This window comes from Globicephala melas, chromosome 6 (genome assembly GCF_963455315.2).
Source record: "Globicephala melas chromosome 6, mGloMel1.2, whole genome shotgun sequence".
NCBI classification, from domain to species: Eukaryota; Metazoa; Chordata; class Mammalia; order Artiodactyla; family Delphinidae; genus Globicephala; species Globicephala melas.
The window spans coordinates 45242254-45267298 of NC_083319.1; the positions used below are offsets into that span (position 1 = coordinate 45242254).

Genomic DNA, 25045 nt, shown 5'->3' on the forward strand with positions numbered 1-25045 from the left:
TTCTGGAATAGATCTATTAAAAGGCATAGTTTCTGGATAGTGATGCAGTCTGTGTACCAGTGCAGATCCTTGAACTGTTTTTTAATGACCTGAGACAAGGTAAGTACAGAAATTGAAAATAAATATATGGAACCGTTTTTAGCCATGTGACGGTGCTGTGACATCCAAGCATACGGTAAGCGTGCTTATCTTGCTGTGTGTGCGAGTGTTGTTGAACTTGTGAGTCTCGTGTCGTACAAGCCGCATACTAGTCATGCGTTAGGGGACTACCTATCTGTCCATAAAAAAATAAGAAATAAGAAAACTGAAATTGATTCTTCACCGCAGATAGCTTGAGAATCACTGCTCTTGGTAGCAAGTACTACTTTTTGACCTGGACAGGAACTCTGTAGTACATAGACAGGCCTTTGGAGCAGTCGGCCTGGGAAGGATCTCAAGCTCTTACCGTCTCTTGTCCTCGCTGTCTCGCAGGTGGTGTGCCTGTACCAGACTCTGGGCAATCCCCTCAGCAAACTCACCACACTCAACTGCATGCACTCCCACTTCATCCTGTCCGATGATGGCACTGTGGGCAAGTATGGCAATGAGATGAAGCTCAGGAGGAACCTGGAAAAGTACCTCTCTCTGCAGAAAATACACAGCCGTGAGTACCACAGGGGCTCAACCAACAGGTCCTGGCTGGGGGCCTTGCTGTGGAGCAAAGTGCTCCATTGCCATCTGTACAGGGTAGAGAGGTCCAAGCCGGCCCATGCCTTAAGTTAACACCTGTGAACCCTCAGTGAGAAGAAAGCAGGATATGAAATTGTGGGTGACAGAAGAGAGGAAGGGATCTTGTGGGACAGCAGAGGGGAGGTGTCAGAGTGGAGACTTTAGCAGAGTCTCTGGGAGTCCTTAGGCTTGAATGGATAGAGGGAAAAAGTAGAGAAAGAATTGATTTGGGAATGTGGATGGCTGAAAAGCCGAGAAGAGACTAGCCTGAGAAGAGCGGGCTGTGAGCCTTGACAGTCAGGGAAGATGACATTTCTAGGAGGGTGTGGCGGCTTCAGTCAGGGAAGGGGTTGAAATCAGGACTTTTAGAAATAGGGACCTTTGAAGGTTTGCTGTGACATGCTGGCAGTGGTGCTTTGGTAGTGCCTAAGGAGGAGGAGTGGGGGGCAAAATCAGTGAGTGTCCTTGGGTGGAGAGGTGGGAATCCTTAAAGGAAGGAAGAGGGCTGGATGCTGCCTGGAGAAATGGAGACTCTGCCTCCAGGGCAGCGGAAGGTGGCCCCTGCCTCTTTTGGTGAGTTAAATCTTCCGCAGACTACTCCTGCCCTTTAAGCGGAGATGCCAGGGAATAGGAAGATTCTCAGGAGGCTCGGTCTTCTTCAAACCTTTGACTTTGGGCTGGAAAATGCTGAACATCCTTTGAGTTTTTGGCCCAGATTCCCTGAAGCAGCAGATGTAGTGAGGTCAGATGGCTCAAAGCCCTATTTACTGCCTGTGACCTTGGGCAATGAAATTAACATCTGTCAAATTGTTCTCTTAATACAAGACAGAAGAAACTGTCTACCTGTACCTTTTGTTGTGAGAATTAGAGGAGATAAACTATGTTAGGTGTGCTCAGAATAGTATTGGGTACATAACATGTCCTCAACAAATGTGTTTCTTTCTTTCCTTTTATTCTCCTTTGGTACAGGGGGTTGTCTGCTGGTTGGGGTGGGGGTAGAGAGAGGGACTCTGGGAATTGTTGCCAGTCATTTAGAGCTTAGTGTGAATGAAGTTTGGAGGCTTATTTAGGTCAGGAAGGGGGAGAGAGGAGCAGGTATGTGGTCCTCTACAGGGTGGGGGTGGCTAGTGGGGAGGGACACCCACAGAGGAGCGGAGAAGGAGGGCAGGTCAGAGATTGCCCTGAAGGAGAATCCCTGAAGCGAGGGCCCTGCAGGACTCTGAAATGCCAGTTACCTGAAATGTCCTGTTGCCTTTGATGACCTGGGCTCGCCACCTGTGCTCAGGGATTCTGTGCAGCGCTATGATGTGTATCCCAGGAGAGCAAAGTCTTTCTTAGTCTTTCTTATTTCCTGCTGATTCTCCATTTGTGAAAACAGCCCTGATGAATGAAAAGAGCCCCGAGCTTGCATAGCGCCATATGCCATTCTACATTTCTACTTTCAAAGTCCTTAAAATTTAGGATTTATTGGGAGGGTTTTGCTGTCCATGGGGAGAGAATGTGGAGTCAATTTCAGTGGATTGGTAATATTTATTATTCTCTGGAGAACTGACAGGAAAACAGCAAAAACAATAAACCACTTACACACACGCACACACATACACACACGCATGCATGCACACACACAAGAAAGAAAGAAAGAAGGAAGGGAGGAAGGAAGGAAAGAAGAAAGGAAGAATAAAAGAGAGAAAGGAAAGACAAATGAAAACAGACCCCAACAAGCCCAGAATTCTTAGGTATCAAAGCTGATCTTCATACCTCCTGTGCTCACTAGGGAGGCTTTCTGCCATATTTGTGTTTGTCTTTGATGTGGTTATAAATGGATTTACTTGGATGGAATGACAATAATTAAATATTTTCTTGATTTCTTTCATTTCTTTTCAACCGGGCTTCTTGGAGTCCCTGGCAAATCCTTGATGTTTGCAGAAAGCACTTACCAAAAATAAGAATGACTTCATAAAGTTGCTGTAGAAATCCCTTTGAAATGTGGCCAATGTCAGTTCCTGTTCTGTAAGCCTCTGAGGATGGAAAGAATAGGATCAGCTCTGTATGTCTTCGTAATGCAAGTCTTGGTGGAGAAGAGAGCACTTTCCTGGGATGCCTATTCTAAGAGCCTTTCATTGGAGCTGTAATGTTGTATTCCTGCCTAAACTGGGAGCCAGGAGTAGAGGCAGCTCTCTCATGAGATTTGTCAGCAAAGAACTTCACGATTTTTTTTAAACAAATTTAATTAGTAGCATCAGTAAGATCCTTTTTGTAGAAAACAATCATAAATATATTTATATTTATTTTTGTGAGGATTAGTTATTGCTTTAAAAAGATGTATCTAACAGAAATTGAATTATTTTCCCCTCTCCTGCAGAATACCCTTACTGATTTCTTTTTCTGATGATAAAAGTGTTACATACTCTCATATTCAGATAAAGAAAGAAAACATAGAAGAGAAGGAAGAGATAGCTTTCTGTAATCTTACTATAAAAAATAACCATTGTTAACTTTTTCACCTGTATGCTTTCAGAAATTTTCTATGTACACACAGAGCAACATTTAAAAATGAACACTGGGATCATATAATATCTTTTGTAGCCTTCCCTCCTCTTCCACTAAACATGGATGTATTTCCATATCAGTAAGCATATCTGAGCACATATTTAATGACTGCATAGTATGTCATTATATAGGATATGAGATTCTCTTTAAAAATTGTTTTTTCCATCCGTTTCAATAATTCTATAATTAATGGCATTTTCATCTAAATTTTCTTCTATTACTTTTATGCCTTAATAAACCATTGTCACCATTTCATTTAGCTTTTACAGGACTATGTTGTTAAAAGAACCCTATGACTATCAATTGGTGTATCTTACATCTGATTTTTAGTGATAGGGAGAAAATAATAAGGAAGTGGAGATATGTGGAAAAGGAAAGAAGTATAATGTCAAAGCCATTAAATAGACTGAATGAGATATTTGGGTGCCTGCCAAGAGGCCCACCCTTAACATTTGTGGAGTCAGGACAAAGGTTACACATGGAAACCCACATACTATTTGTTTAAATATTTAAAAGCTTTAAATCAAGCTAACCAGCAAAAATAACAAGAGAATAATGTTCAATCCTTTTACTTTTGTACATGTAGCAGGAAGCCAGGTTTGAGGTCAGAGTCCTGGATTTTTGGGAGTACTAAGCCAGAACGTGGAGATGAAACAGAACTAGCACCTTGGCCCCTGGCCTACAGGTCACTCTCTGCTTGTCTTCCCACCTTTGGCTCAATCTCACGATGTCCAGGCTTCACACACGTCAACTGGACACCCTAGCCTATATGTCCAAGCTCTATCCACTTCTCTCCTACTCCCCAAAGCTGCCTCTGACTTTGACAAGTATATTCCTGGGGCAGAGGTTCAAGCAGCCCCTGGAAGCAAGAATTTTGGGGTCCTGGGCAATCTAGTAAGTAGGAGAGGGAGCACAGGCTTTCCTTGGACCTTGACCCTATAGACTCCTCACTGTGAGGGGAAGGACATGGCCAGAGGAGGGCGCTGTAGAACATGGGGCCCAGAGTAAAGTCCAATGTCGCTCAGGTGTGAGCATGGTGTTTCCTGCCAACTTTCCTTCTCTTGGAAAAAAAAAAATTGATTTAAATATATCAATACACATGTCGTGTAAAAATTAAGTCAAGTAATAAATCTATAGAATAAACAGTCAACATTTCCCCAAATCTTCCCCTCTCTTCTTTACTATTAATAATTTGATATATATCCTTCCAGAGTTTTCTGGTTATTTATGTAACATGTTATAGATATGTGCATATGTATATATAAAATATATACCCATATATATGGTTTTAACATTTTAAATAGGATTTTAAATAGGATCATACTGGGCATATCATTCTGTAACTTTTGTTCACTTAGTATCTTTTTAAAAAGAGTGCAATGACTCCATGGTCTTTCCTTTTTTATTGTCTTCCTCACTTTAATAAAGTAATATGTAGTCTTATAAGAAAGCCAAATAGTGAAAAATGGAATAAATTGAAATACAAAAGCCTTTGAGGTTTACCCATCCCATCTTGTTCTTAGAAATAACCACTATTCAAAGTTGATTGAACTGGCAAAAGTTTGATCATTTTTGGAGATGAGTGATGGATACTCATGAGTGATTGGGAACCATTATATCATTCTGTTTTCTTTTAGATGTGTTTGAAAATTTCCAAGATAAAAAGTTAGTTTCTTGAAGACTACTACTTATTATTATTTTTTGATGACCAAAAGCCTTTAGGTAACTTTTTAACTGGGAGAAGATGCTCTCACCATATTTATGTTACTTTTATTTAAAGTCCAAGCTTCTGGCTTGGCCTTGAACTAAGCAAGCCTGAGTCAAAGAAGAGAGAATGGCTAGTGCAAGTAACAAATGTATGTGGTAATTGAAAGACTTGTGTCTGGTAATCAGAATTGCTGATGGGGTTCCTTTGTAACAATTTGATATTGTTTGTCATCTGAAATAGGCTCAAGACAAGGAGTGCCTGTGGTGGGGCTGGTGGTGGAAGGTGGTCCCAATGTCATCCTTTCAGTGTGGGAGACTGTGAAAGACAAAGATCCAGTGGTGGTGTGTGAAGGCACAGGCAGGGCTGCCGACCTCCTGGCCTTCACCCACAAACACTTTGCAGATGAAGGGTGAGTTGTTGAGTCTTCATTTCTGAAAGTATGCTCTTTATTCTTCCATTTTAGTTCTTTAATTTCTGCTTTCATGTAGGCCGGATATCCTTAGAGGACAGAGACTGGAATTCTCTGGATATCTTAGAGGACAGAGGTTGAGACTGGAATTCATTTTTCAGTGGTTTTTGTATTTATTAAGCAACACCAAAATGCCCTCTAGTGATGCAAGTTGCTATTAGCTTAGCTGAAGAATGGCCGGCCTCTAACAAGGACCTTGAGCCCTGTCTGAGCTTAGGGAAAAAGGATTTCCAGGGGGAGTGAGGGAGGAGACCACTGTGGCCCCAGATCACCTTTAAATTCAATTGCTGTTAGTAAAAATAGCAGAAATTGGGGAAATCAACATCCTGACATTTTTGTCGCATATATTGTACTTAGTTGAAGTTTTAACTCTTTTTCCTTTTTAAACAAGGAGTTTCAAACAAGTTTCAAACAAGTTGAAATTCTATCTTTATGAGACCTTAGAGATTATTTAGTGGTTTCTCTGTCCATCCCTATACACATTGTGATTCTTCCAATTTCAAAAGCGTGATATTTCTGCCAGGTGAGTAAATACAGTGCGTACAAACTGAAATGTGGACCCCACTCATTTACTTAATAAATATTCATTCACTGCTTATAATTTCTCTCTGACAACTCTTCTCAAGTTTCTCTCCCCTTTCAGCCCTGCTTCCACCCCGTACCCGCTTCCTCTTCTATTACACCTCTCTCTTTCGTTTTACAGTGTCAGATTCTTTAAGTATATTATGCCCGTAATTTCTGGAGATTCACAACCCCTTGGAAATCTGTCAGCTCGAGAACCCTGCCCCAAGTGCATTCTTCCCAGGAGCATGGCAGATCAGACCATTCTCTCTTTCAATTCAGCCTTCTCCTGGTGCTGCTGCTTCGCTTTCCTTCCCATTCATTTATCTCTTGGCAGTACTGTCCATAGAAACCTTCTCCATCACATGGGACAGACGCAGGGATGTTGTACTTGTGCTGCTGTTTCTGGTTTGTCCCCTTCTCTGCACTGTGTCAAGTCACGACCATTTCTCTCTCCCAGGACCCTGCGTCCTCAGGTGAAGGAGGAGATCATCTGCATGATTCAGAACACTTTCAACTTTAGTCTTAAACAGTCCAAGCACCTTTTTCAAATTCTGATGGAGTGTATGGTGCACAGGGATTCTGTGAGTATGATGAGTTGATGACTCAACTGACTTAAAAAACGCTAATGTTCAACAATTGTGATATTTATATTCACAATTTTATTTTTCATTTCTTACTTGATTATATATAGCTCTACAGAACTTGACCTTTAAGTTGAGTAAACGTGACTTCTTGTTTCCTCCCGCCCTCCAACCATGTTTCATATTCCTGACCGTACCTGGGAAAAAGCACTTAGATAATATAACAGTATTAGAGAAAAGTGATTGAATTTAGTGAAAATTACATGTAAATATTTTCAGAGGGTAAAGGAACAGCTCCATGTCTTAAATAAACTCAAGTCTGCTGGCTTAGATGACTCTTATCACAGTATCCTCAGTATGTCCTATAGGAGATCATTGGGGATGCACTGGACAATGGAAATATGTGAATAAACTCTCAGGTGAAAAATTGAGGCCACGAGCTTTGGGCTATGAACGTAATATAGATTAAGGAAAAGATTTTAGTGTTTTAGGGTACTTCGATCAAAATTTTTATCAGTGATTTGGATAGTATGTTGCTGACAGTTACATTAAATATGCAGATATGTCATAACATAGTGATCTTTCCAGAATTTGAAGGCTGGACCAAATCATACAAGATTTTGGTAATATTAAAGCACCTTCCCTCAAAAAACCAATTGAACAAGTTCAGTCTAGACTAAGCATGGCTAAACAGATGTGAAAAACCCTTTGGGATTTTGGTTGACCTAGTAACAACGAAAATAACAACCATGTCTGCAATTAACGGTGTGCTTTCCAGTATATTTTTTCATGTGAAATAGCCCCATGAGTGAGTTCAATATGGCAGTGATTGTTTATTTCAGTTTCAGAGATAACGAAGCTGAAGCCTAGAGAATTTAAGTGATCTGCCCAGAGTCATGCAGTTATGAAATAGTAGAACTAAAACTGGAGCTCAGAGTTGAAATCTTGTGCATGGTCTATTACATTTTATATTCCCCACAATAGTCAGTAGGTTAAGAAAAGGATATACTAAAGGGATCACCCTTATATTTGTCTCCTCCTGTCATCAAGGAGAGTAACCAAGGAGCGGTGTAATAGTCAAGAGGGAACTAGAGAAGGCAGCTAAGGGTTTGCATGTTACAGAAAGGTTCTCAACTCCTGCACAGTTGAGGGTTGATTTTATTCATGCACATGGGGGTTGCTGTTAGGTAGAGGGGCTATTAGCATGAATTGTAGAAGAATTCTATCTTTATGAGACCTTAGAGATTATTTAGTGGGTTCGTCTCATCTTGTGGGTGAGGAACCTGAGATGCAGTGGTTTTAAGATATTTACCCAAGACTGACTGACTTAGTGGCATATCTGGGGCTAGAACTCGGCAATCTTGGCTCTTTTTTGTTGAACAGGTCCCTTTACTATATATTTTCATCTGCAAAGATTGAGATACATTCATTAACAGGGGAAGACCTTTTATAATCATAAATAATGTCCTTATTTGTCTTAAAAAAAAATCAGTCACGTGCCAGGATGCACCGGAGGCTTTGACATTGTGAAGGCTTTCTTCACTGTCCATTGTACTTGCTCACTGGGTGCGTTGTAATTGCCTCACTTGTTTTATGACAAATCCTTGAGGATTCATTTCTCGTTAAAAAGCAAACGTCTTAGTTTCTAAAGCTAGGTGAACAGAAGGATCTCATTTCGTATTCTTTCAAAATGAGGAATGGTTTTCTTTACATGAGGAATCGACACTGAGTTTCTTTCTATTATAGCATGTGAATAGTAAATTAATGCAGTAATGTTCTTTCATGCATGTTTCCTCTAAGATACTTGGAATTTTTCAGTTTTTTTTTAATCCCCTGAATGTGTACAATTCGCCATTACTCTACTTAAAAGTTTTCTCTCTTATTAGTAAAAAAAAAGAATTTTTTTTAACTCTGTGATTTTTGACGTTAATGATGAATGTTTCACTTAATTCATTAGCTCAAGAGCAAATCTTGTGGGTACTTTTGAAAGCATTTCTTTGCTAGTCCCCAAAATGTGTGGCTTTCTGTTTTTCAACTGTTACAGATTACCATTTTTGATGCTGATTCTGAAGAGTCACAGGACCTTGATTTAGCAATCCTAACAGCTCTGCTAAAGGGTGAGTGTCTAAATAAGGTTACAATTGTTCCTCGTTCCCTCTTTTCACATTCTGTGGCACTGTGTGCTTTTTATGTTGATATTATAAACAGAATATGTGATTCCTTTCTTTTACCCTAGGCACAAATTTATCAGCATCAGAACAATTAAATCTGGCAATGGCTTGGGACAGGATGGACATTGCCAAGAAACATATCCTAATTTATGGACAACATTGGAAGGTATAATGAAGATGAAGTTATTTGGAAGACCTGTGTCTTGTGTTGGTTTGTTAGGGAGGGACAAAAGAGAGAATTGGAGGAGAGATAGGTTGCTTTGGGGACGGGTGTGGGAGTAGGGTAGCATCTCTGATGCTGGGTACACACCATCGCTAAGACATTTCTCTCATCTACTTTGCCTCCCTGAAAACATTTTTTCCTCTTGCTCTGCAGCCTAATTGAAGCTGACAAAGGAAGTCAGGGGAAAGACAGATGGAAGGATTTTTAATTTACTTTTTCAATGGGCAGATTTTTATATTGTTATTCAAAACTTAAAGTTTATCTTAATTTTTTGCATTACAGTGTAATGCACGCTCACAATAGGAATGAGTGAAAACAGAGAAAAGCAGGAAGAAGAAATATTACTCATAGTGCTAATGCTAATCACTGTTAACATTTCATTTTAAAACAATTACAGTTGTGACCAGACCATAGGTCTATTAGTTTGGGGTTGAACTAATTTGTGCACATTGTTTAAAACATCAAATAGTACTAAAAAGCTACCAAAAAGACAGTAGTTCCCTGCCCTGCTTATCACTAGAGCCAAGCACTTTTGACATTTTTGGACTGTTCTGACGTTTATAAATCTCCATATTTCTAAATAATAAGTCATATTGCTGTTTTCTGATTAATTTTAGAGAGCTCTTAACATTTCTGTCTGTGCCCTCCCTGCTGCAATCTGGACTGGTTGCCTGCTATTCCTGGTGCTGAGCTGTCATCCTTCATCATCTTAGAGATTTCCTCCTTTGTTAGAACGCCTGTTTTCTGTATCCCCTGTTTTCCTCTTTCTTGGTTTACTCCTTTATTTGATGATGTGTATCTTGCAGTAACTTCCTGAGGAAGGGAGTATGGGAGATAAAAATTTTGAGGCTTTATATGTTTGGATATATTTTAATTCAAGGTGGAACTAATTTTCCTAGAGAATTTTGAATGCTTAGCTTCCAGCACCCAGCAGTACTGTTGAGAAGTAAAAAATCGTTCTCTTTTCTGATCCTTTGTTTATGACCATTTCTTTCTTCTCTGGGAGTTTAAAAAAATCTTCTCTTGTTCCAGTGTTCTGAGATTTCACAATGATGTGTGTCGTTATGAGTCTTTATATCCATTACACTGGGCACTTGCTTTCAACTTGGCAATCATGTATTTCCTTGCTGGGGAGTTTCCTCCCCTGCTTTCTCTGCTCTCATTCAGGAATTCTATCATTTAAATGTTAGACCTGTGGACTGCTCCTCTAATCTTATCTTTCCCTCTTATCTTCTGTATCTTTTCTTTGGTAGACTTCCTCAAGTTTAATTTTTCACACCTTGTATGTAGCTTTTTGTTTCTGGTAGCATATTATTAATTCCTGAGAGCAAATTTGTTGTCTTTTTATTTTTTTAATTTTTATTTATTTTCTTTTTGTGGACATATGTTTTTATTTCTCTACAAGTGAATTGCTGGGTCATAGGGAAGGTGTGCATGTGCTTTTTTTGTTTTTAATAGATCTTTATTGGAGTATAATTGCTTCTCAATACTGTGTTAGTTTCTGTTGCACAACAAAGCGAACCAGCCATAGGCATATACATGCCCCCATATCCCCTCCCTCTTGAGCCTCCCTCCCACCCTCCCTATCCCACCCCTCTAGGTTATTGCAGAGCTCCGAGCCTATCTCCCTGTGCTACGCTGCTGCTTCCCACCAGCCAACTATTTTACATTCGGTAGTGTATATATGTCGATGCTACTCTCACTTCGCCCCAGCTTCGCCCTCCCACCCCGTGTCCTCAAGTCCATTTTCTATGTCTACCTCTTTATTCCTGCTCTGCAACTAGGTTCATCAGTACCATCGTTTGTTTTTAAATTCCATATATATGCGTTAGCATAAGGTATTTGTTTTTCTCTTTCTGACTTACTTCACTCTGTATGACAGACCCTAGGTCTTAGCATCCTGAATATAATATCTTCTTTTGTTTTTCTGAAGCTACTAATGATAGTTCTTTTGAAGTTTTCTTCTTCCTGTATTGTCTGATTCCTCCTGGTTGACGTTTTTTGGTCTGTTTGTCCTGGACTCTTTGTTTAAATGTGGAGGAAAGAAAACTCATTAGAAATTCTGAGGCTGTAGATTTGGGTTCCACAGTAGGGTGATCTGGCTGCCCCCATTTGTTGGGGAACCTGAAGTGTTAGCATATTCATATATTTTCTCTTGTATTCATCACAATATCAGAAAGAAATCCTCCAATCTCCTGCTTACAAGGTAAAGCCTTGTTCCTATTGTTACGGAAATCAATAGGGGAAGATGAGTGGGAAGGTCCCAGTGTTAGCAATTTATGCTGCCAGAATTCTGTGGCATAGATTTTGTTTGGTTCTTGACTTTTTTTCCAGTTTCTAGGGACTTCCATTTTTTGGCTTTCTGGGAACTGCTAAGTCAATTACCATTTGACCATCTGCTTTTCAACTTCTAAAACGTTTCACTCTTGACCTCCTTGTTCTTGTGGATTCATTTCTTTAAAATAAAACACAAAAAGACAAAAAAACCCTTTACTATAATTTTAGTGGGGTTTTAGGTAGGAGTAAAAGTAGATGAGTGTGTTTAATTTGCCATTATACCCAGAAGTCGAATATAGTTTAAATGGGAACATGCCAAGTTACCAAAAAACAAAAAAGAAAAAGGAAAAGAAGCAGAAGGAAAAGAAGGAAGGGAAAAAAACCTTGGATTTTTATTAGAATTGCATTAAATTCAAACATTAATTTGGGAAGCACTGAGATCTTTACCACAGTCAATTTTCTCATCCAAGAACACATTTATTCAAGAGGTCTTTTATGCCTTCAGTTTACCTTTTGTTATTTCTTCACTTAGGTCCTGAACATTTCTTAGTAAGAATGTATTTTATGATTATTTTGTCTGTATAGTTTTGAGTTCAAATACATGTAATTCTTTAGTTATTTCTCCTTTCTTGATTTCTCTATGTCTCTTATTTATTTCTGCTCTCTGAAGCCTGGCTCGCTAGAACAAGCAATGTTAGATGCTTTGGTGATGGATCGAGTGGATTTCGTGAAGCTCTTAATAGAATATGGCATGAACCTCCATCGCTTTCTTACCATCTCCCGACTGGAAGAGCTCTATAATACAGTGAGTACTGGAACATTTCATTAGCCACCTCCTTAAGATTTATTTATTAATTAGCTTAACACTTAGCTTAAACTATATCTTGAATGTTCAAGTCCTCTTCAATGTTCATGTACAAAGATAGCTTATAGAGAGACAGACTTTTCAAGCAAAGAAGAAACTTTCTTACCAAATCCATTGTATCCTATAGTCATTTCTGTGTTTCCCATTTTAATTAATTATACAGAATAGAAGCATAAACTAATTTAAGAAAATAGGATAGTAAGACCATAATTAAAGCCAAAGATGTGAATAAGAACAAATTGCTTTTATTGAGTAATTAGAAGCATTTCAACCTAAGGACACTTAAAATTTTGTTCCTGCAATTTTCCTATGTAAACCTTTTATTGAAATGAGACTGGCTTACTCCTTGTAAAGACACCAGTTGCTTAAGCCAAGCACCCTTCTTGAGATGTCCTTCCTTGCCTTTGAATCTTACCCTTTCTTTAAAGCCCTGTTCAAGTCCTATCTTCTTGATTATTCCAATTCACATATTATAGTGCCCCTATAATACAGATTATTTGCCACTCTTTTGAACATACCTATCTTCATATTGTTGGTTATTTTTAGTGTAAGTCCCACTCTCTTCTATTAGATTGTAAAAATTCTATGAAGAAAGTAATTTTATTCTTCATTGAATCCCTCAGTAGCTTGAATGAACGTAGTAAGTGTTCAATAAATATTTGTTGGTAGAATATAATTGTGTGATGAAAGTTGTAATTGTGTGATTTATATATAATAAAGGATAGTTACAGATTAGTTAACATTTATTTCTGCCTCTTGCCACACAAAGTTAATTAAGGCCTTACTTCCTAGATACATACATCTTGCATTGAAAAATATTTTAATCTAATCACATCTTCTCTTGGGAAATACCTTCCTTAGAATTAATTTGGCTTAAGCTTCATTACTAAAGATGTTGAAGAAAGTTTTCAGTATTCTGGATAATTTATGAATTCTGAAATAAAGGTTTTTTATTTCTCCCTAGCACATGGTAATTAAAAGGTAATTAAAATTCTTCCTTTTGTTCTTTATTACAGAAACAAGGACCAACCAATATGCTCTTGCATCATCTTGTCCAAGATGTAAAACAGGTAACCTAATTATGAAGGTGTACAAATTTCTTCTGGTATTGTCTTAGCTTTGTGGTGAAGTGTTACCAGATTTTGCTTTGTAAAATGTAGACTTGGATTTGCTAGCGAATTACCTACCTTCTTTACCTGTGACTCTGAACAATTTCATAACCAAACCACACTCATATTTTTTCTTGTAATTTGTGTTTTAAAAGATTTGACCCACCAAGTAAGTGGCGTTAGCTAATAATTATTTTCTCTTATAAAACATGAATTGGAGACATAGAAACTTCCAAGCAGAATTTCAGCTTAACATGATACAATAATATTGCCAATGATGATAATAATACCTGCTGAAAATAGAGAAACTTCCTGATTCTGTTATCTTTATTGAAGGACTGGTATGTGATTCCCTTGTTTTTGTTCTTGTTTTGTCTGTTAGTGATAACTCTGGGGCTCTCACTTCCTTGGTGAGTCTAAGCATTGTTCTAGGGAACCAGGATGGATCCCACTGGTCTATACCTTTGCTAATATTTTGCTCATGGTATTCTCATTGAACTTTGAGTTAAGTCAGACTTAAAATCATCTCTGGGGCTTCCCTGGTGGCGCAGTGGTAGAGAGTCCGCCTGCCGATGCAGGGGACACGGGTTCGTGCCCCGGGAAGATCCCACATGCCGTGGAGCGACTGGGCCTGTGAACCATGGCCACTGAGCTTGCGCGTCCGGAGCCTGTACTCCGCAACGGGAGAGGCCACGACAGTGAGAGGCCCGCGTACTGGGGAAAAAAAAAAAAAAAAAAAGCAAAAAAAAAAAAAAATCATCTCTGATCCCCCATTAATTACCAGAACTTTCCAGCTTTAACAGACTTTTTTTTTGCCTTAATTCTGAAGTCTAATATCTTGATGGAGAGAGTGTGGGCTTTCTGACTATGTTGACTTGGTGGGAGTAAAAGGTGGAGGAAGACATTTAGTTGGCAGATTAGCAGTAAGCAGAAGTTTCCATGGCGATGTAAATTTACTTTGCATTGATTTATGTTGGGTCAAAATGATGTTCCTTAGATTATCTCCTTAAACTCTGATTCTGTCATGGAAAACTGAAGAAAAGGGAGAGAAATAGTTAAATATGTGTTTAACTAGCAGCAAAATGAGCGCATGGTTTGTGTTCCTTGGAAAAAGTGAATTATGAATGTGAAAGAGAGAAATTAAATTATTTGCATTTATTTATATTTGTAACCGTATTTGTTGTTCAAAGCTTTGGGAACATTGTTCACAATCTGTTCATTTCAAAGATCTTGTTCAGCACTCTGTGCCTTTAAAAGTGTGCTATGAATGACAGTTCAGAAGTAACACTTATGAAGAGGCACTGTGGTGGCCTTTAAGGGGTCAGAGCAGTTTTCATTTGGCCCAAGGCCCATGTGCTTGGAAACCTGCTACTCAGGCCCCTAGCAGCCATGACGCTGGTCTTGGCACAGCCTCGTGTTTTGAAATCTCATTTTGCTCTGCCGCTTCATGTTCCTTATTTCTATTTGTTCTACTTCCTTTCCTATTCTTGTTTTGTGTATGATTTGGTCAACACAGTGCAAAGTGTTACAGCCATTTCAATAGAGAAGCTTAAGATTTAACTTAGTGTTACTTTTGGACCCTCCAGCATATCCTCCAGTGATTATACGTTTGTTGTAGTGGTTCTGTCATTTCCAGCTAAAAACAATCTTTTGTACTCTCTTTAAATGTATTTTATTCTAAAGTGTGTATATGCATGAGAGAGAAAAAGAGAGGAAATGAGCTCTTAAAAGCAGACATTCCATGTCTATGAAACTAAAAACATCTTAAGGCTAAGTATTTTTTCCCATTTGAACAACCAGGTTGTATCAGTAGCTGCCGTATTAAGTGATCAGTTGTTTTTGTTCTTGTTTTAGTTATTAGTGGTAACTCAAGGGCTCTTCTTTCATTTGTGAGTCTTAAGCATTGTTCTAAGGCTGAAGAGTGTGAGTCTCCCTCTTTGCAGTTTATTTGGTTATGTTCTAGTGACGTGGCAAAAGGGATAGAAAAAGAGAACTGACAGTTACGTGTTACATGTTTTTGTTTCAGCATGCCGTTCTCCCAGGCTACAGAATAACGCTGATTGACATTGGACTGGTGATAGAATACCTTATTGGTAGAGCATATCGCAGCAGCTATACCAGAAAAAATTTCAGAGCCCTCTACAGCGACCTCTACAGAAAACATAAGGTAGCATAATTGAAAAGTATCCTAGTAAAATTAAGGACTCCTAGGAGTTATACTTTTAGAAAAATGGCTCGGGAAGTTTAGATGGGAAGAGCTTCCAAAATGGACATACTGTTTATCGACACTTACTGAATGTCTGCTGCATGTAAATTACTGTGCTAAGTGCTGGCATGCTGGCCTGGGATGGACATAAAGATCAGGAGTTTAGAAACTTTTAAAGGAAACAAATTTATGAATAACTAGCCACAATACAAAACAGGATATAATATGTGCCATATTGACACAGAAGTATGTGGTGAGAAGTATTAGAGGGAGAGATGACCGGTTCTTTCCTTATCTTTCTTTATCTTTTGAAAATACAGAAGTGGAAAGCTTAATAGGATTATATCTATCACTCATAATAGTACATAGCCTGGAGATGACAAACTTGGAACAAGTCTCTAGGGGTTATATTGGAAGATGCATGCAGAATGTACCATGTGAAAACACATATTATACGTATTTTATTTTCTATCATATTTTTGAAAGTCTAGGAATGTAAAATTAGAGTTGCTGGTTAGTCGATTAGCAGAGAAAACATTGCTTGTTTCTTAAAATTGCCAGTACAGATCAATAAACTGAAGAGCCTAGTTCTTATTAGGGGATAATGAAAGTGTTAGAAAAGGTAGTTTGGGGCATTTTTGGCTGAGAGAAGAGCGGGAACAGTTAAGGGCACAGTGCTGTGAACACCAGGGTATGGTTTTGCAGTGACAAGGAGACCTTTGTCACCGGACAAGTGCCAGAAGGTTGTGAGGGATGACACTGGAAAGATACTTTGGGATAAGATCACATGAAGAGTCTAGAATATCAAGCTACTTTTGACCTTTATTTTTAAAGAATCATGTGAAGTGAAAACCCAGCTTGGCTTTAAGGGATGAGAAAACAAAACAGAAAGAAACCCAACTCTCAAAGAGAATATGTTCTTTATTGGCATTTCACAGGCATAGGGATACACTTGAGGTATCAATGCCTTCAAGTAAACAAAATATGCCTTGCTCTGAGGTTACCAGTGGCAGGTATAGGACTGACTGTGACCTTGGTGCAGCCCAGTGGGGAGCATGCTAGGCAGGTTCCTCTAATGCCCTTTCTGGAAATGGGAAGGAAATTGCCCATTTCTCTAATTATTTTCTAGTGAAGGAGTACAGAGTTTATTGTGTTTCCTAGTAAATTAGATCGTAGCAGTTAACGAATACATGGTTTGGAGTCGGAGAGATCTGGGACTGAATCTTAGTTTTGTTCATTAGAAGCTATGTAATCTTGAGTGAGAAACTTAATCTCTCTGTGTGTCAGTTTCCTTATCTTTAAAATGGGAATGATAATATAATACCCCTTTCATAAATTTATCAAAAGGATTAAATAAAATAATACCTAGAATAGCCAGGAAAACCCATATTCCTGGTACATAGAGGGTATAGAGTAACTTAATACTAATAGTCATTATGATTATTACTAGTGATACTATTAATTCTATATCACAGTAATAATAATGATAATAATTTGAGTAGTTTCTTTAAAAAGTTGGACCCCGTTACTTCTACATCTAATTTATATCTGTAAAACACAAACTAAAAATAAATAAATAAAATAAAGTACAAATAAAATAAATAAATAAATATTAATAAATAAGTAAAATAAAGTTCAAAGTTCCTGATACGGTTTGTGTTGGGAATTTTATGTCAGTCCCTTTAAGAATGCTCTCGTTTGTTTTTGTTTTTCATTGATGAAAGCTTCATGCTGACAAGCAATTAATTATGTTGTTATTGGGCCTAGCCACTGGAATTCCAGTAGTGATATAACACCTGGAGAAGTTCTGTAACTTTCTAACTGAAGCTTAACCTTGGAGCTGTTTGTGAATGGGAACTTTTTCTTATCAGAACTGTGAATCTTTATTGCCTATTCTGAACTTGTTTCAGGTATAGAACATCGATTGATTCTAATGGAATTTCCACATAGAAAAGGAATGCAGATATATGATAGGGAGCAAAAGAACATGTTCTCTAAGATGTTAGGAAATAAGAGTGTGCTTAGTAAGAAGGGGATCATGAGAGGCTCTTGTTGGAGGAGTAATTAACTACTAATCTTGGATGAGAGACAGAACCATTGGATATTTGATAGGACACAATATTATATGTGTTTTTATTGTTGTCTAGAAATAAAATGTTAATTGTTACCACTATAATCATCTTTTTCCCTTTTTGTTTTATTTTAAAAATAAAATAACATATTCCAGCAAGTGACCACTTTTGCTCAAAGCCTTCCTCAGCCCCCTCTTCACCGAAGATGCCGCTCAGGAAATAGAAATGAATCTGCAGAAAGCACACTGCACTACCAGTTCATTAGAACTGCCCAACCTTACAAAGTCAAGGTACCAGTTACTTATTTTAGATTTGAAAAGAAAATTGTCCTTAAAGACTGAGATCTTTTCTTCATTTAAAGTTTGAGAATGGGGAATACAAATAGAGGGATCATTTACAAGCACTATAAACAGATGGTGCAAGTCAAAAGCATAATACAGGTGTTCTCTAACAATGATGAGCAAACGCCCAGGACAAGCAACTAAATGATTTGCCGGGGCTGGCACCTCAGGCTGCCTTCCTTGTTCCTACCTCTACCATGTCCAGATGTTGACTCAGGAAGGCAGTCCATGGGATGGTACTAAAAACTAGAATTACTAGCCCAACATTGCACCCTCCTCCTCCTTTCCCCAAGGCTAATTGGAGGTGACTGTTTCCTCCTCCTTTCTGTTCTCTGACACTGCCCTCTTGCATCTTCTTTTTTCCCTTTTGAAGCTTTCTGAAATATAATTTTGACCTAATGTTACAGTATGACAATGGTAATGTATTTATGACTGTGTGTGTGCATGTGAGTGTGTGTGAGCAGTATTATGCCCCCCTCCCTTTACTACCTCAATCCCACTTTCCTCTGGGGGTGAATGCTTTTGTTAAGAGTTTCCATATAAATGGTTCCTATGTTGGCTGAAAGAGGTTTGCTTTTTATAGCTCTTAGAATGAAAAGATATTTCATAAAATTACCGTTGGCCATAAAACATGAACATAAATTCCCTTCATTTATAGAAATAGAGGAAGCTTGTTACTGTTTTTGCTGTGATCTCCTTTAATTAAAAAGAATAAGCTGAGACAAAGTGAGAGAGTGGCATGGACTCATATATACTACCAAATGTAAAATAGATAGCTAGTGGGAAGCAGCCGCATAGCACAGGGAGATCAGCTCGATGCTTTGTGACCACCTAGAGGGGTGGGATAGGGAGGGTGGGAGGGAGACACAAGACGGAGGAGATATGGGGATGTATGTATATGTATAGCTGGTTCACTTTGTTATAAAGCAGAAACTAACACACCATTGTAAAGCAATTATACTCCAATAAAGATGTTAAAAAAAAAAAAGAATGATTATTGAATCTTGTTATTTGCCAGGCATTAGTTTGGGCACTTGGTTGAATTTGAGATGCAGGTGTGTTGGAGAAGATATAATTATGACTGAGAAATGGTCCCACCCTCCCTCCCAAAGTAAAAACCACAGTGCAGTATGATGAGCATCGAGAGAGAGATACGTACAAAGTGATACAGAAGACTATGGGGGTTAGAGAATGGTTTTTGAGATGATCTATAAAAGGTGGTTTTACCAGGTAGAGAATAGTATTTCATTATTACTATTACCATCACTAGGGGAATATAGTCAGAATAAAGGAAAGCAAAATTAAAATCAATCTGTTTGTATGAATGTTGGCAACACTAGTTGCCATTTTTCTAAGAGGAAGATAATGAATCTATTTGTAAGGTAAGGTTAGAGTTCTTTTTTTTAATAGTTATCGTTTATCTCATATGTTATTTCAGCCCATTTCCTTGAGAAATTGAAAATTGTTGTATAGTTAGTGGCTCTATTCCAAAGGTATAGTGTTTTAAGTTGTGTTAAGTGAACTTAAGGTATCTCAGCCTAGGGACCCTGGAATTATTAGAAGCAACAAGAAATGGATTAAAAAAGGCCAAAATTTTGGTTTCTGATTTATAAAGTTCTATTATTATTTCCATCTCTTTTCGGTGATTTAAAAATATTTTTAAGATACCCGATGTGTTTTGTCAGGTAGAACATCACGCATTTGAGTATTTGGACACCCATTGCTATTTTGTATTCTAACAGGAAAAGTCTGTAGCCCTTCATAAATCAAGGAAGAAGTCAAAAGAAGAACAAAATATATCAGATGACCCTGACTCTACTGGCTTTATTTATCCTTATAATGACCTGCTGGTTTGGGCTGTGCTAATGAAAAGGCAGAAGATGGCCATGTTCTTCTGGCAGCACGGAGAGGAGGCCACAGTCAAGGCAGTAATTGCTTGTATACTGTACCGAGCAATGGCCCGGGAAGCCAAGGAGAGCAACATGGTTGATGATGCCTCAGAAGAGCTGAAAAATTACTCAAAGTAGGAGTTCTCCCTTTACCTGATATTAACATCGACAGTTCTTAGAATGGTTAGACACGTTTATCTCCCTCAGCTTAGAACTTGTAAGATGAGTGGACTTGTAAGATGTGAACTTGTATGAAGTGAACTTGTAAGATGAGTGTGGTTCATGGACTCTCCCATAAATAAGGGTCTTGAGGTATTTTAAGGACTAAAAGGAAGAGAGGTGGCCTTCAAGTCAGGAGACTTGGGTTCTAGACCTATTCCAGCTCTTTACTAATTGTCAAATCACTTGACCAGATTTCGGGACTTTAGTTTCTTAACTATAAAATGTTCAATGAATGATTTTGGAAGTCCTCCTAACTCTCAAACTCTTTGATACTAAGTTATATTAAAATTTGTTCTTTAAGTGCCGCTCAGGCAGGAAAACAAATAAATATATTATGTATTAAATTACCAGAGAGTGATGGTAGAAGATAGAAAAGTTAGAAATGTTTTGATTTTTTGATTTACTAAAGCATTGTAGTAGTAGGGAAAGAAAGAAAGCTAGAGTTAATAGAAACTAATTTATCATTTTGATTTAAAAAATTCCAGAGAATGACAGTGTCTACTTTTTAGAGAAAACGACCTCCAAGAAGATCACCTGGGGGTGTCTCCAGGTCTAATTTCTTACTTAAGTCATCTGTGTATTTTGTAAAATCTTTAAATTTATTTATTTATATATTTATTGGCTGTGTTGGGTGTTTGTTGCTGCGCGCGGGCTTTCTCTAGTTGCCAGTGAGCGGGGGCTACTCTTCGTTGTGGTGTGTGGGCTCTAGGTGCACAGGCTTCAGTAGTTGTCATGCAGGCTCAGTAGTTGTGGTGCACGGGCTTAGTTGCTCTGCGGCACGTGGGATCTTCCTGATCCAGGGTTCAAACCTGTTTGAGCCTGCATTGGCAGGCAGATTCTTAACCAATGTGCCACCAGGGAAGTCCCTAAAATCTTAAAAAAAAAAAAAAAAAAGGAGTGGTGAGGGGAGTTTCTACAGTTTTTCCTTAAATGCTAGTTCAGTTTTTGAACAATCTTTTCTGTCAAAAAATTCTTTATTAGGTACTATCAGGGAGCCCCACATCAAGCCATACACAGCTTGCTTTGTGGTGTGGATTCGCTTCTCCCCATGGATAGCTCAGGCACTCCTGGTGGAAACCCTCTAGTTCTGTTCTTTTAAGAAAGGCAGAACAATCCATTTCCTGAGCGGCAATCCCTTTTAAACAGCTTCTGCATTTTACTGTTCCCTCTTTTGTCTTGGTCTTTTCTGAGTCTCATATCTAATCTTTTTTAATGTTTCTGGGGCTCTCACCTGCATTTATTTTTGCCACTCACCACTGTGTCATTGCAGACAGTTTGGCCGGCTTGCCCTAGATGTGTTGGAGAAGGCATTCAAACAGAATGAAAGAATGGCCATGAAACTGTTGACCTATGAACTCAAGAACTGGAGCAATTCTACCTGTTTAAAACTGGCTGTTTCTGGAGGGTTGAGGCCCTTTGTTTCACATACTTGTACCCAAATGCTACTGACAGATATGTGGATGGGGCGTCTGAAAATGAGGAAAAACTCTTGGTTAAAGGTATATTTACTTGCTTTATAGAGTTTAACGTTAGTTTAGTCTATACTGTTGAGGTCTATACTCTTGAGTTCATTTTTCCCTTGCTCCAGAAGATTACCTTCAGGAAAACCAGTTAATGTCTTTGATTCTCACAGATGAGCTGAGATCTTCACAGTGGAACCTCTGACAATTACTTTATCTCCCACTACCACAGTTTCTTTTAAAAAATGGGCACAATTGTGCCAGCTCCGTCCATCACAAAGGCATACTCATGAGAGGCTGGTTAGAAGAAGTTAAAAGAATGTACAAACATAAACAAGATTTCATTATTAGTAAACACCATTGCCTCTGATAATTATAACAGAAGTAAATGAGACTTCTTAGTGAAAATTTTCTCAGCTTAAAAATACTAACTCATGATAAACTAAATAAAATTAGCAATTTCTGTTGTTGTGTTCACCTAATGTGATGTTTCAGGAAATAAATGGCTATTTTATAAAGCTGCCCTCAAACACATTTGTTCACACCACTAACTATCTCCAAATTTTTCTATTCCATTATGGTTTAGCCTCATCTTTCATCTTGAATTATCAAGAGTAATTTAGTTAATTATTAAAGGCATTTAATTTTTGACATCAAACCTAAGCCTAAAAAGTTCTAGGTTATGGTCATGCTTAAGAAGTACATAGCTTATGAAACAGAAAAAATGGGGATGAAGCATGATCATTAAGAGCTACACAAGGTTATAATTTATATTTTAATTTTATTCTCCTTAGAGCTCTTAAAGATATGATGTGTCCCAAATAGAATGACTGTTTTTAAAAACATTTTTTTGGTCGGCAAACTATAGAAAACACAAACAACTAAAAGATATGACATAAAATGTATAAAAGAGCTTGTACATTTTAATTCCACTAATGATATTGTGGAAACGAGGAATGTCAACCAGAAATTATTTCACATAGATTCCTCTTTAACAAAATATTGGAGAAACAACAATTGTTTCTAGAAGAAGTTCTCCTTTGATCTGTTTCGATTTCAGCCTTGGAAATGATGAAGCAGAGATGTAAATGGGTCCACCTCTAGCTGCACAAGTGCTGGCAATAACTCTTTTTAAATGTTCAGAGAGTGAGATGGGGGTATAGATAGCTGGGATTTTGAGAAATAATTTTCTCCATGGCTCTGTCCTGTACATACTTTAGTTGAATAGAAATTCTTGTTACTGAGAACTTAATAACTTTGTGCTCCTCGTATACTTTATTTTTATATCATCCGTTCCTGGATCCTAATTCCTCAGTGCTTGGCTTGTGAGTTTTGGGAACACTTTTGCAAATGTAAAATGTCCTGGTCAGACTAATTCCATGTGGATGAAGACTGGAGGAAGACCTTGTAGAGTTTTATGTGGAAGGGAAAACTCATTTAAGTGCTTCTGTAGAATAGACTCTGACCTATTCGTTGGAAATGGAATATTGATTTTATTGAATACTGTTTCACAAGCCAATTGTTCTGCAACGGTCAAGGGCAAAAGAATGTGGAGCCTTTTCAGGAAGTGGGTTAGGAATTAATTAGTGTAATATTGTCATTGTGCCTGCTAACTATGGTGTTTCCAGACCTGGAAGATTGCATGTATTTTGGGTTCTACATCCGAAAAGAAAACAAGCACACCAACAAACCAATCCTATCAGACTGGGAAAAGTCCAGAGAACCTTCACAGGAAATCAAGCTTTAAAACAAAACAACAAATAGACATTTCTCCAAAGAAGATATACAGATTGCCAACAAACACATGAAAGAATGCTCAACATCATTAATCATTAGAGAAATGCAAATCAAAACTGCAATGAGATATCATCTCACACTGGTCAGAATGGCCATCATCAAAAAATCTACAAACAATAAATGCTGGAGAGGGTGTGGAGAAAAGGTAACACTCTTGCACTGCTGGTGGGAATGTAAATTGATACAGCCACTATGGAGAACAGTATGGAGGTTCCTTAAAAAACTACAAATAGAACTACCATACGACCCAGCAATCCCACTACTGGGCATATACCCTGAGAAAACCATAATTCAAAAAGAGTCATGTACCAAAATGTTCATTGCAGCTCTATTTACAATAGCCCGGAGATGGAAACAACCTAAGTGCCCATCATCAGATGAATGGATAAAGAAGATGTGGCACATATATACAATGGAATATTACTCAGCCATAAAAAGAAACTAAATTGAGTTATTTGTAGTGAGGTGGATGGACCTAGAGTCTGTCATACAGAGTGAAGTTAAGTCAGAAAGAGAAAAACAAATACTGTGTGCTAACACATATATATGGAATCTAAGAAAAAAAAAAACGGTCATGAAGAACCTAGGGGTAAGACGGGAATAAAGACACAGACCTACTAGAGAATGGACTTGAGGATATGGGGAGGGGGAAGGGTAAGCTGTGACAAAGTGAGAGAGTGGCATGGACATGTATACACTACCAAATGTAAAATAGATAGCTAGTGGGAAGCAGCCGCATAGCACAGGGAGATCAGCTCGGTGCTTTGTGACCACCTAGAGGTGTGGGATAGGGAGGTTGGGAGGGAGGGAGACGCAAGAGGGAAGAGATATGGGAACATACGTATATGTATAACTGATTCACTTTGTTATAAAGCAGAAACTAACACACCATTGTAAAGCAATTATACTCCAATAAAGGTGTTATAAAAAAAACAAAAAAAAACAACAAAAGGTCATTTCAGCATTAAAAAAAATGAAGTCGACAAGGACATGACTTTAGTTTCTTTAATCATGAGTGGTATATAGTCTGGGTTAATCTTACCTTTATTCCCTGAATCCCAGAATACTAGGCCTAATTTTAGCTCGAAAGAGATAATGTTCACGAAGATGATTGTCACAATATTTAGTAAATCTTCTAAACTCTTTACCCTGAAAGGCCAATACAGGTTGAAGATAAAAATTCTTTTGAATAGACTATAAATAAATTCATGAATGTTAGCAATAGAATGAAAAAATCGTGGATGTCTAGATTTCTATCTTTGTTGGGTTTTACTGGCAGAGAAAATATATGTGTGATGGGAGATGCATCTAACAGAAGGTGACTTGGTATGTTTTTATATTGTTGATTTTATAATATGAATAAATTTCCATGTGTTTTATATGATAGTAACTACTTAGTGGCTTTAAAGAATTATTCAAGCAATATGCTCATTGAAAAAGAAGACTTCTCACTGCCGTGCCTCTGGGTATTATAACATATAACAGTGTGGTGTATGCATTTTAAACTTTCAAATGCATATATGTATATGCATCGTATTTTTTAATTTTTTAAAATGGGATTACACGGTGCATATTATTTTATAACTTGCTGTTTTTAGACTTAACAATATAACTTTCATTATATTCATTATATTCAATTGCTTTTGTCTTTTCAATGATTGCATAGTACAGTTGTCTCTCAATATCCACAAGGGATTGGTTCCAGGACCCCTCAGGATACCAAAATCCGTGGATGCTCAAATCCCTTATATAAAACGGTGTAGTGTTTACATATAACTTTTGCGTCTAGATTACTTATACTATCTTATACAATATAAATGCTATGTAAATAGG

General features: G+C 37.9%; 1 protein-coding gene across 1 annotated transcript in view; it reads left to right on the forward strand.

Moving 5' to 3' along the window:
- Positions 1-25045, forward strand: part of TRPM6 (transient receptor potential cation channel subfamily M member 6) — a 138946-nt gene that overhangs the window by 48559 nt on the left and 65342 nt on the right. The window contains exons 7-17 of the mRNA XM_060300839.1: positions 472-643; positions 5207-5375; positions 6457-6580; positions 8625-8697; positions 8817-8917; positions 11922-12056; positions 13133-13186; positions 15252-15392; positions 17659-17793; positions 19587-19867; positions 21226-21454. Coding sequence (XP_060156822.1) covers positions 472-643; positions 5207-5375; positions 6457-6580; positions 8625-8697; positions 8817-8917; positions 11922-12056; positions 13133-13186; positions 15252-15392; positions 17659-17793; positions 19587-19867; positions 21226-21454 — 1614 coding nt within the window. The remainder of the gene's footprint in view (positions 1-471; positions 644-5206; positions 5376-6456; positions 6581-8624; positions 8698-8816; positions 8918-11921; positions 12057-13132; positions 13187-15251; positions 15393-17658; positions 17794-19586; positions 19868-21225; positions 21455-25045) is intronic.